Here is a 12,924-nt window from a genome sequence, read left to right as displayed (position 1 = left end):
TTGTAGCCCAGCCTATCGGTGGTACAATGTAACATGTCTGTTTGCATGGGCATCACACCCTTTACTGCCCTGTTTCTTATTTTTGTGTGTGTGTGTCTGTCATTGTGTGTGTACATGTGTGTGTGTGTGTGTGTGTGTGTGTGTGTGTGTGTTAGTGTGTGCTCAAGTCATGAGCCTAATTATGTTGTTCTAATCTTTTTTCTGTATCTCACGGCCGCTGGCTGTGTTTTCCTTCTCCCCTGCTGTGAGGGTGGGTGGGTGTTTGTGGTGTGTGTGTGTGTACTTCTTGGGTCTTAAAAAATATATATATTTAACTAGGCATGCCAGTCTGACTGTGTTAATGTCCCCTGTCTGTCTCCCTCCACAGCCCTCTGAGAAGTGTGGAGTCCTCAACGTCACCAAAATCACTGAGAATGGCAAGAAAGTCAGGTAAAACATACTGTACAAAGATCATATAGATTAGAAAACATTGTCATTATCTTATGTGGAAGTAAGAGGACAATACAGCATCATACAGACAAACAAAACAATGCCATTGATTCTTTGTTGATATAATGGACAGACTGATGGTTGATAAATGCTTGTGTTGGAGCCAGAGTTGCAAAAGTAGGGTATCTCACTGGAAACGTTTTACGTTTGCCGGTAAACTATCAGAATTTTGTTATCTTTCAAAGATAGATGACATTCAATAACAAGACATCTAGTGGCCGTTTTGGGTCATTTAGATTATCACAGGTGTCTGTAGCAATATCTGGCCCTCTGTGTAAAATATGTAAAGATGAGTTAAAAAATAAATCAAATACAATGACAAAATGGTAAAGCATCCTGAATATTAGGGCTGACCTCATTTAGTCAACTGGACGATTGTTTGGTCGATAGGCTGTTGGTTGACCGAGATTTCTATAGTCGAGCAGTAGCAAAAGAATGCTAATAATAATGGTGTACAATGGTGTGATTTGCGCCTATCTGAGTGGACTGATCCATTGTGGAGGCTGTGGGGATGGCGCAGTCCATCTCTAAGATATGTGCGACTTAAATTGTGTATGGTTAAATTACGTAATAACAATGGTGAAACACAAAAATATTTTATAACAAATGCGCTTTCTCCCACGTTGGATAGTGGTCGCTGTCCGCGGTTCTGAAACACATCAGTGTGCTGTTGAATTGGCACCTTTTCCTAGACCATGTGGCTATGTGCATAATGGCAAAGTTAAGCAACATAATGGTGTTGAGAACAATGCGGCGGAGGCAGCAGCAGAGTTAGGACATGAGAAAACAGGCCTTGCCTTACTTGTCTAAGAAAAGGGAGAGAGGAAACCCAAACTTAATTAGGTCTTTAAATGTTTTTATTTAACCTTGATTTAACTAGGCAAGTCAGTTAAGTCAGTTAAGTTAAGAACAAATTCTCATTTACAGTGACGGCCTAAGTTATTCAAGTTAACATTGCCAAAGTTACGATAGATTATCATATATTTTTTGTTAATTACCAAAATGATTCCGGTACCTTTGCAACACTAGTTGGGACTGGTTGATAAATGGTTGTGTTGTGACGTGGTTTACAAAGGGTTGTGTTGTGATGGTAAATAAATGTGACGTGGTTTATGGTTGATAAATGGTTGTGTTCTGACATGGTTGATGGTTTTATAAAGGGTTGTATTGTGATGGTTGATTTAAATAGATGTGACGTGGTTTATGGTTGATAAATGGGTGTGTTGTGACGTGGTTCTAACAGGAAGAACTGGACATCTTCGTGGACAGTACTCCAGGGCTCCTCACTGCTCTTCGCTAAAGGACAGGGGAGTGGCACCAGCTGGGTACGTACCCCATCAGCCGCCTTGTTAGGAACCACCTTGGGTTAAAACAAATGTGGTTTGTACAGTTTGTACAGCTGACTTCAGTTAATTAAAATGTAAAAATGTAAAAATGAGAGCTGAATACCTCCCCTACTTTTCCAATAACCTGCAAGAGTTTTTCACCTCAAGAAGAGGGTGGTAGTTTTAGTGCCTAAGAACGACCTGGTTTGCTGTCTATCTCCATTTAGTAGTAGTGCTACTGCACCATAGGTCTTTCGATCTGTTCTGTTTCCCTTGTCCCTTCTTCTTTCATCTGTCTGTGACTCTATATTTCTCATTTGCCATCCTTCTCCTCTCCTCTTACTCTATTATTTTCCTCTCCTCATCCAAAGCCGCACTACCGTAGTGGCTCCATCCCTGAGCTGCTGCTCACTCTGCTGGCCAACTGGAAGCGTTCGGTCAAGCCCTGCCCAGCTGTCTCCTATGTCCACTCTGTCCATGGGCGTGCCCCAGCTGCCACTGTATGTCTCCTCTGTCCCTGTGCATGTGTTCCATTTGTCCCCCTGCCTGTCCGTCATGCTCACACTATCCCCTCGCCCTATCCCCTGCCTGCTACTCATAACCTAGCCTGATTGGTTGACCAAGGGATGTAGGGGGATGCGTTTCCTCTGGGTCCCCCGCCCTCCTATTTCTATGGGCACCATCACTGTTCATGACACAAACTGTTCACACCCCTCTTGTTGGTGGAGATCATTTTGCAGGTTTAAAGCTTATTTTTTTGCAATTCTATACATTTTGCCATGTCTAATGTGTATTCATATGATATTTGAGTGATAAAAAAACTATCTATGGGCAAAAAAAAAATGAAATTAAAAAAACTTAACCTGACATGGGCTAGTAAATCTGAACATTTCAGACAAGTTATAAATAGCTCTCTAAGGTAATCCCCCCCCCCCCCCTTGTGCCCCACAGTTTGGGAACCACTGGCCTAGATAGAGGTGTTGTTGATATGCATACAATACTAACCTACTGAGTACAGCAACAAAAAATGATAACAGTTGAACTTCCCCGTACAGTACTAAATGTTCAGCTTGCAACACAGTGGTGTGAATAAGATCACCCGTGGTTTATCTTCAAGTCAACGTAGCGGTTAATAACGACGTGTAACTATAACACAGTAACTTGTAACACTGCTTTGGTTGTTTTTAATGCAACTTGAAATAACAACTGTGTGAAAAATACTCATGAAAGATTTACCACTATTACTATCCTTGAGTTGGAAACTCATCTGATTTGTCTGAATGTTGAATTATTTCCTTGTAGAAGTTTGTGGGTAACCAGTCGAAGCCGGAGTTCACTGTGGATCTCAGAGGGGGGTCAGTTGATTGGGCATCCAAGGATAAGTCCAGCAAGAAGCACGTCATTGAACTGAAGACCCGTCAGGGGACGGAGCTGCTGATCCAATCAGAGATTGACAGCGTCATCAACGACTGGTACCGAGCCCTGACAGACACCATCAGCACACATGTGAGTGGACCTCTCTCTTCAGTCCAGAGCTTAGTAACTACCACACCTATAACATAATCAAATCCTGCACTAACTTGCTCTGTTTAGATGTCCGTCAGAGGGACTAGCAAAGTATAGTACAAGCCAATGACGCTCTAGAATCTCTGTAATGAGGGTCTTCTGAATATTCATTTATTTTTATCTGTTCAGTTCCGCATCCCTCCAATAGAGGGTAGAACTGGTCCAGGTTGACTTCCCTAACGGAAGGTGTGTGTGTGTGTGTGTGTGTGTGTGTGTGTGTGTGTGTGTGTGTGTGTGTGTGTGTGTGTGTGTGTGTGCGTTTGCGTGTGGGGACAGGCATGGGAGTCAGATGAGGCCATAGAGGAGGACATGCCTGAGTCCCCCGGGGCAGAGAAACAAGACAAGGAGAAGGACCACCGAGACTCCAAGAAAAACAGAGGTGCCTTGACTAAATACGCTGTGAGAGGGTGTGTTTGTGCGTGTTTTTTAGTGATCTTAGAAGGTATTGTCACCAAATGCCCTCTTGGTACCTGTTTAGACATTTTTCCTTCCATGTGGTTTCAGCGATGAAGACGTCTATAAGTATGGACTCCACTGACCAGAAAAAGACTAGAGTGAAGCTGAAGAAATTCCTGACCCGCCGACCCACCTACCAGGCCGTCAAGGACAAGGGATACATTAAAGGTGTGGATGGAGATTTGGTTATGGGTTCCCGAGAATGGACCTACTGCTGTCCTCAACTAGAGGAAGCTAAACGCAGTGATAAACCCCTTGGTAACGAAACATTGTAAGTTGACGTCTCTCCGTGTTGTTTCTCAGACCAGGTGTTTGGCTGCAGTCTGAGCAGCCTGTGTCAGAGGGAGAACACGTCAGTGCCCAACTTTGTCACCACGTGCATCGACCACGTGGAGACCACAGGTATGAACGAGCCATACATCTCTGTTCCTTTATCTGTTCCCTCTCTCTGTCTTTTGAGTTATGATTAGAATTTTTTCAGAGATGATATGTCAAGATTTTTGTAATGATGATTGTGTGCTGAGTCACAAACACGAGTTATAATGCCTCTCTCTCTCTCTCCCCTCTCTTTCTCTCTCTTCTCTCCTCTCCTCTCAGGTCTGAGTATAGATGGCATATACAGAGTGAGTGGGAATCTAGCTGTGATACAGAAGCTGCGCTTCGCTGTGAATCACGGTAGGGCTTAACTCCCTTCAATGATATGATGTTATAGCTTTTTCCACTAGCTTTGGTACATGGTTAGTGACATAGGTACTGGATATATAGTCATTTTGTAAAAGGTTTGGGTGTCAGTCAGTCCAACATTAACTTGTGTTGTGACTCTCAATTCTTGAACAGACCATGATCTCTTGTCTTAAAAGCTGTGTCTCTATATCCTAGATGAACAGTTAGAACTGGAGGACAGTAAGTGGGAGGACATCCACGTCACCACGGGAGCCCTGAAGATGTTCTTCAGAGAGCTGCCTGAACCACTCTTCACCTACGACTCCTTCAACGACTTTATCAACGCCATCAGTGAGTAGTAACACACTTAACTACACTGTAGCGTACTTTACTATGTTGTCTAACCCTGCACTTTACTGTGTTGTATAACCCTGCACTTTACTGTGTTGTATAACCCTGTACTTTACTGTGTTGTATAACCCTGTACTTTACTGTGTTGTATAACCCTGCACTTTACTGTGTTGTATAACCCTGCACTTTACTGTGTTGTATAACCCTGCACTTTACTGTGTTGTATAACCCTGCACTTTACTGTGTTGTATAACCCTGCACTTTACTGTGTTGTATAACCCTGTACTTTACTGTGTTGTATAACCCTGTACTTTACTGTGTTGTCTAACCCTGCACTTTACTGTGTTGTCTAACCCTGCACTTTACTGTGTTGTATAACCCTGCACTTTACTGTGTTGTATAACCCTGTACTTTACTGTGTTGTATAACCATGTACTTTACTGTGTTGTATAACCCTGTACTTTACTGTGTTGTATAACCCTGCACTTTACTGTGTTGTATAACCCTGTACTTTACTGTGTTGTATAACCCTGCACTTTACTGTGTTGTATAACCCTGTACTTTACTGTGTTGTATAACCCTGCACTTTACTGTGTTGTATAACCCTGTACTTTACTGTGTGCTTGTCCTACTGAGCCACTGTTTCTAATAGCTATATTAAGGTTTGATGGTTCACCTAAAGACGATGTCCATTAAGACTTCACGCTCAATTTACCACTAGGTTTAAGTGATTCCAAATATTTGCTGTTTGAAATGTGTCCACAAGACGGCGCCCTTATCATTTGAATTCACCCTATTCAATTAGGATAATGTAAATCAGGGTTCAAAGACGGTAAAAACACCAGCAAATCAGCTCCAAGTGATTTTAATTTTGGAAAGGATACCCACGCACAATTAAGCAACAAGGCACAAGAGGCAGTGCTGTATCATGAGTACAGTCACAAGTAAACAGCATTGTTTTATTTACCTGTGACTGTCTGTATTCATGATACTTTATTGGTTTTACAAAACTGTTACCAACATATTCAAATAACAATGAATTAAACAGTTTCATTAGTTGTTAGTTGTTTTGGTCATGCTGCTACAGACATGTTGTCCGTTCTAAACAAAATGTTTGCTGTGCAGGCTGGGTAACGTTATTGTCACTAGCCAACTTCAGCTAACTGAGTCACGCCAAACATTGAACCTGGAATGACAGCACACGAGCTGCATCTTAGTTTGTTTGAACTTTTTTTTCCTATTTGCATTTACTTGGATATGTCCAGGATAATGAAGATGCGTGATTTCGCCTGGCTCAGAAAAAAAATGGTCTCGTCTGGGCACCGTTCACTCTCCTATGGTACAGAGATGGAAATTCCAAAGTGAAACATTGTTTCTGTGGTCGGACAGGGAGACAGCGAGGCTTATATTAACCCCTGCTGTACCAACCTAAATGTTAGGCTGGAAGCAAGGGGAAATCATTTGCGAGTTGAGATCAACACAAGAGATGATTCATACAGAAACATGGGCATGATATTATTATGGGATGCAGTGATAATTGTCAGATGGAACTGTAAGCAGGCCTAGTGTGCCTGTGAAGGCCTTTACAACAGGACTAGGAACGCTGCTTGTCCAATCAGCATCCAGGGTCCAAACAACCAGTTTTATAATGGAGAGATACAGTACCAGTCAAAAGTTTGGACACACCTACTCATTCAAGGGTTTTGCTTTATTTTTGACTATTTTCTACATTATAGAATAATAGTGAAGACATCAAAACTATGAAATAACCCATATGGAATCATGTAGTAACCAACAAAGTGTTAAAAGTGTTAAGCAAATGAAAATATATTTTAAATTCTTCAAAGTAGTCACCCTTTGCCTTGATAACAGCTTTGCACACTCTTGATATTCTGTTAACCAGCTACACCTGGAATGGTTTTCCAACAGTCTTAAAGGAGTTCCCACATATGCTGAGAACTTGTTGACTTTCCTTCACTCTGCAGTCCAACTCATCCCAAACCATCTCAATTGGGTGGAGGTCGGGTAATTGTAGAGGCCAGGTCATCTGATGCAGCACTCCATCACTCTCCTTCTTGGTCAAATAGCCCTTACACAGCCTGAAGGTGTGTTTTGGGTCATTGTCCTGTTGACAAACAAATGATAGTCCCACTAAGCGAAAACCAAAAGGGATGGCAGATTGCTGCAGAATGCTGTGGTAGCCATGCTTGTTAAGTGTGCCTTGAATTCTAAATAAATCACTGACAGTGTCACCATTAATGCACCGTCACACCTCCTCCATGCTTCACGGTGGGAACCACACGAGGAGATCATCCGTTCACTTACGCTGCGTCTCACAACGACACGGCGGTTTGAACCAAATATCATAAAATTGGACTCAACAGACTAAAGGACAGATTTCCACCGGTCTAATGTCCATTGCTCATGTTTCTTGGCCCAAGCAAGTCTCTTCTTCTTATTGGTGTCCTTTAGTAGTGGTTTCTTTGTAGCAATTCGACCATGAAGGCTTGATTCACGCAGTCTCCTCTGAACAGTTGATGTTGAGATGTGTCTGTTACTTTGAACTCTGTGAAGCATTTATTTGGGCTGCAATCTGAGGTGCAGTTAACTCTAATGAACGTATCCTCTGTAGCAGAGGTAACTTCTGGGTCTTCCTTTCCTGTGGCAGTCCTCATGAGAGCCAGTTTCATCATAGCGCTTAATGGTTTTTGCGACTGCACTTGAAGAAACTTTCAAAGTTCTTGAAATGTTCTGGATTGACTGACCTTCATGTCTTAAAGTAATGATAGACTGTTGTTTCTTTTTTCTTAATTGAGCTGTTCTTGCCATAATATAGACTTGGTGTTTTACCAAATAGGGCTATCTTTTTTATACCAACCCATACCTTGTCACACCATAACTGATTGTCTCAAATGCATTAAGAAGGAAAGAAATTCCACACATTAACTTTTAACCAGACACACCTGTTAATTGAAATGCATTCCAGGTGAATACCTCATGAAGCTGCTTGAGAATGCCAAGAGTGTGCAAAGCTGTCAAGGCAAAAGGTGGCTACTTTGAAGACTCTCAAATATAAAATATATTTTGATTTGGTTTAATACATTTTTGGTTACTACATGATTTCTACAATGAAGAAAATAGTCAAAAATAAAGAAAAGCCCTGGAATGAGTAGGTGTGTCCAAACTTTTGACTGGTACTGTAATTGTGATCGTTTACAAATGTAAGCAAGGTTTAAAATGATTGTTTTAGTCAAATGTTATCCGTTTATGATTCTTGCAGTCAATTTGAAGTCTAACAATGATTTGTCATTTATGTTCTAGCCCCCTGACCACTGAAGAAAAAGTCTAGTTAATGATCCCTGATGTAAATGATGTGTTTTTCCTTATGCAGTGAAACTAATGGTGTCGTTTTACCTTTCTCTCTCTTCCAGAATGCTCGGATTACAAGCAGCGAGTAAACTTAATAAAAGACTTAATCAAGCAGTTGCCAAAACCGAATCACGACACAATGCAATGCCTCTTCAAACATCTCAGAAGGTAAAGCAAAAAGCATGCTACATTTTGGGCGAGGCTGCGATATTACCCAAAGTATTTTTAGCGCATTTTGCATGTGATGTTTTTTGAATACTAGCAGTAGCTTACATAATAGATGTAAAGTTCTGTCTCCAGCGTGTACCTGAACCCTTTGTTGACCAACCAACATATGTATTGTGTTTCCTAATTGATAGGCCTATCTCACCATAGGGGGTCAAAGGGCAGTTTGAGAACATGTCAGATGTGCTGGTCCATCTTTCGCCCAATGGCCTGGTTACTCCTTCTAGTCCGTCCCTGTATCTCACTCTGTCCTCTCCTTCCTGTCTCTCCAGGGTGATTGACCATGGAGAGGCCAACCGAATGACGACCCAGAGCGTAGCGATCGTCTTCGGCCCTACCCTGCTCAGACCTGAGACCGAGACTGGGAACATCGCTGTTCACATGGTATATCAGAACCAGATTGTTGAGCTCATCTTACTGGAGTATGAGAACATCTTCGGCAGGTAGAAAAGAAACACCTGATGAAGAGGATGGTCTGGTGACTGGTCGAACCCAACACTGCTTATTTTTGTGACTCAAACATTGCTGCTGTGGACCAAGCAATTTAAAGAAAGAAAAACAAAAATGTAATTATTGTTCATTTGATAAAAAGATTAATAAAGGAAGCTAGTGAACGACTTTGCACTTACCCTTTTGAGAGAGCTAAGTATGATGTAAATAAATACAGATTTCATTCACTTTGGTTACAATGCCTGCTGTGAGTAGCAGGGCGGATCCATTGCTTCAGGAGGAGGGTGTTGATTGGTTGGTTTGTTGGTTGGTGAGCTGGCCGGATCGTGTCTTCATTGCCGTGACAATGGACGGAGTGCAGTGTGAATGGCGTGGATGGATCTCCCTTGATGTGATGTGATCCAGTGGATTTGAGTATTCAGGGTATAACTGTTTTACACTGGATTCCTATGGCCAGCATTAAGAACAGACAACATACAACAAGAGCTTGGTGAATAAGACTTTCAATTGTTTTGAACTGGAGTGGAACTGAAGAAGAGTATTATGGGATACATTCATGTGGCCCGCCGGAGTGACTTCCTCCTTTCTCTGATGACGTCGAGACACATCAGCCGGGCACAGCCCACTCCAGATCATTCAAACAGCAACAACTACCCACTGAATGAATGGCTGGGTGGTCTCTCCCTCAATGTCAAATCAATGGAAGCCCATATCCTGCTACTACCATGTGTTATAGTAAAGACCAAGCTTGGTTGTGTGTATTAAGACTACTCTCATTGCTTTGTGTTGGAAAAAATATTACGCTTAACCTCTGAACTGTATATTCTCAGTTTTGTGGAACATTGACCATGTTGTGGTGACCATATTACTGCCACACCTGCAGTCATGAGTCATGACCACAGTAAAATTCCACGTGACAATTTTGTCACAGTAATCTCCTTTTGTGCACTCTGGACATGCTTTGGTAGTACCCAACTTGCTAACTACCATCTGGTCCTAATGGCCTGGTACTCTGGGCTCTATTGTCCCTCTAACCACTCTGACCTTAATGTAAATGACATTTAAATATCACATCAAACACTTATCATCAAAACAGCAGGCCTATACAGTGTAAAACTCACCTCACTGTGATGATCAATTTGAAGAAAGAAGTTCAACAGCCGGTTGAAACATTGTAGAACATGGTTGGTTTGGATGTTGTTTCAAAGCTTAACACAACGAAATGGCCACCGCTTTCAAAGGTGATGATTCATTCTAAACATCCATATGCATATTAGAGCTTATGCATATTCTAATGAGCCCAAGCCCCCCAAAAATAACTGAATAAAAATGATGATTTTGCTGTTATACAATTCATAGCCTACCACATATTACCATGGCAGAAAAACATAAAACAAAAGTGATTTAAGATGTATTTGGTACATAATTGGTCTAGCCTTTTGAGTGTGGACTGTATTATTATGTATACTGAATAGGACTGGTTACCTAATGCTAAGCTCCAACATGTATATCCATGAGTCTGGGAGAGAACGTGTTGGTTCATTGATTGGGCAGGGCGGTTTAGCCTACAATTATTGATTTTGTATTTGATTTTGAATAGCCTAGTAATAGGGATTTTTTTTTACAAATATTTAATAATTCATTGGGTGACACATTACCTTTAGCTATACAGAATATCTCACCACCATGCATTTCCATCTCCTCTCTCTTCTTTATTAATTTCTCGAGCGCGCAGACAGTTTAGGGAAATATGTTTCGTTGCGATGTTCCCGAACAGATTTCACTTGGTTTACCAAATCACTAGGTAGCTGCAGGAACAAGGTTGGAGACCCAATGCCATACAGTGTTTGGGCGGAATGTCACCTATCGGGCAGCGAGAGAATGCTCCTCAAACAGTGGTTGATGCGTGTAGAGGAATAAGTGTTTTTATTTGTTTCTCAGCTGCTCATATTAAGCACAATTCCGCTATAAAAATCGAAGTAGCCTACAAAACGGACCGTCGGGAAAGCGCGCTGCCTCCGCTGTTCAAGTGCGTACAGATGACATGTCTTTTTCCCCCCTGTTCCTGTTCCTGCCCATTTAATAATGGGCCATTCTAAATCGGAACTAATTTGATATATTGGTCAAGACAAGATTAAACTGAGAAATAGTCTGATGGGTGAAAATATAAGCACTTGATGGGAGAACAGCTGTGCAGTCTGAGGCAAGGAACAGAGCAAGCTTTTCTCCAATCATCAATCATCAATTAGTCGCGTCATGCAGCCCATACATGTTTTGATTTCTAAGTCATTCTAAGGTTTGTATCATTCACAGTTAAATTTGCCAAATAACTCTAAATCTAGCATATAGGACCAGTTTCAAATGATCACTTTTATGCTCAACATAGACATTTCATATGCGCACTCGCGCCGTAATGGGAAATATATTCATTCTATTTTATTCAGCTAAGTTCAATTATACTCTTCTTACTATACAATCAAATAAAATAATAGCATGGGACTTATAACCATATATTGTCAGCTAATTGGACAAGCCTATAGCCTATGTCATAGAGCATAGCCAGATAACTAAAATATATTTTCTACATATATTTCTTTAGACCTGACTAAATTAAATAATGAATTTGTGATGGTGTATATTAAATGTATCTATTAGGCTTTTTTTAAGTGTCGATGTTCCAAAGGCATGCATTAGCCAGCGGCTTGTAGGCTGGAGGCCTGGAGATGCTAATTGAGTTGTATGTTAATTACCGGTCAATTACCATGAGACGGGGCAGTCTTTTGCTTGATAATAACCGGCTGACAAAATTTCATGACCGCCACAGCCCCTACCTCTGACTTCTATGATGTTATTGTATGTGCAGCATAAAGCCCCAGTGGCATGGATGAATACAGAATCAGTATTAAATATGGGGTCCCTTGGAGGGGACCCCTGGATCAACTGGATGGGACATTACTCATATGTATTGCTTATATTTCCCCTACTTTTATAATGACAAAATAATTCACCATAAAATTCATTCTCGGGAAATGAACTGGCAGATCTACCCTTTGACCTCAGTGAAATCATCAACAGTGGTCAGTATATCACATGACTGGCTTTGGGAAACATCCAAACAAACCTGTGTTTGTTGGGCTTAAACAGTAAATAAACTGCTTTATGTTATGATGAACAATAAGCTGAAGACTCGTTATGTCCCAAATGGCATCCTATTCCCTATGTAGTGCACTACTTTTGCCCGGGTCCCAAATGGATCTGATCAGATCAAATGTAGTGCACTATAGAGGGAATAGGGAACCATTTAGGGTGTAGCCTAAGATCTTCCCTAATGTGTACAGATGTGTGACATTGTGAAGTCTAATGTGCTTGGTATGGTAGGCCTCTGCTAGTGACAGGCCTTCATATTTGTAAAGTGGACATGTAAGTAAAAGTGTTGAGTGGCGATTTTCTCCCTCTCTTCCTTTCTTCTCTTGTGTCATGGAGTTACTGCAAACAGGATAAGAGAGATGAGGATGCCAGGGAATAGCAGTCACCCCTAGCATTACTTTTTCAGATCAATTTTTGCATCCCAAATGGCACTCTATTCCCTATTTAGGCCTGCTTTATAATCCCTCTGCTTACCTAAGCTAATATGAACTGGACTGGGACTAGAGAGAAAATTATACTGGAAAAATAGTATTACATTAAATTAAAATTGATTGCAATGGAAGGTAGAACGCAAAAAAAGTCTCTGAATATTATGTACAGCAACCTACATTAAAAAATGGTCATTGTTCAAAGTCCCTTATAGTAATTCAAGTATGTATGCTTTGATGGTGAGTGGTTGGTTCAAGTGAAATATCGCCACATGATTTTGTAAATCTGAATTGTCCACAAGAATACATACAGTATTGATCCTTACAAAAGAGGAAGTGGTTTTGAAAGTGTATCTGGATTTTGGCGCATGGTCAGTTGCACATTTTGAATGTACTTTTCAGACCAACTACTGTTTGTGACATTGTTATGTCTAATAAAAAAAACAACTAAATGG

The 12,924-nt window shown here is 41.1% G+C and overlaps 1 protein-coding gene across 16 annotated transcripts in view; it reads left to right on the top strand.

The window, feature by feature from the left end:
* LOC110535557 (rho GTPase-activating protein 12) overlaps positions 1 to 12,924 on the top strand; it is a 95,412-nt gene extending 82,488 nt beyond the window's left edge. For 8 of the 16 annotated variants that reach the window (XM_036935290.2, XM_036935288.2, XM_090189862.1 and 5 more), the window contains 11 exons: positions 368 to 429; positions 1,733 to 1,814; positions 2,186 to 2,314; positions 3,117 to 3,320; positions 3,657 to 3,759; positions 3,885 to 4,004; positions 4,140 to 4,238; positions 4,434 to 4,511; positions 4,716 to 4,850; positions 8,282 to 8,387; positions 8,717 to 12,924. In XM_036935290.2, the coding sequence (XP_036791185.1) occupies positions 368 to 429; positions 1,733 to 1,814; positions 2,186 to 2,314; positions 3,117 to 3,320; positions 3,657 to 3,759; positions 3,885 to 4,004; positions 4,140 to 4,238; positions 4,434 to 4,511; positions 4,716 to 4,850; positions 8,282 to 8,387; positions 8,717 to 8,891 (1,293 nt within the window). In that variant the 3' untranslated portion in view covers positions 8,892 to 12,924. The remainder of the gene's footprint in view (positions 1 to 367; positions 430 to 1,732; positions 1,815 to 2,185; positions 2,315 to 3,116; positions 3,321 to 3,656; positions 3,760 to 3,884; positions 4,005 to 4,139; positions 4,239 to 4,433; positions 4,512 to 4,715; positions 4,851 to 8,281; positions 8,388 to 8,716) is intronic. The other 8 variants (XM_036935292.2, XM_036935291.2, XM_090189867.1 and 5 more) reach the window with 1 other exon arrangement.

Source organism: Oncorhynchus mykiss, chromosome 11, assembly GCF_057628025.1.
Source record: "Oncorhynchus mykiss isolate SJ-2025 chromosome 11, ASM5762802v1, whole genome shotgun sequence".
NCBI classification, from domain to species: domain Eukaryota; kingdom Metazoa; phylum Chordata; class Actinopteri; order Salmoniformes; family Salmonidae; genus Oncorhynchus; species Oncorhynchus mykiss.
Note: the sequence above shows the minus strand (reverse complement) of the source record. Positions and strands in the feature narration are given on the sequence as shown.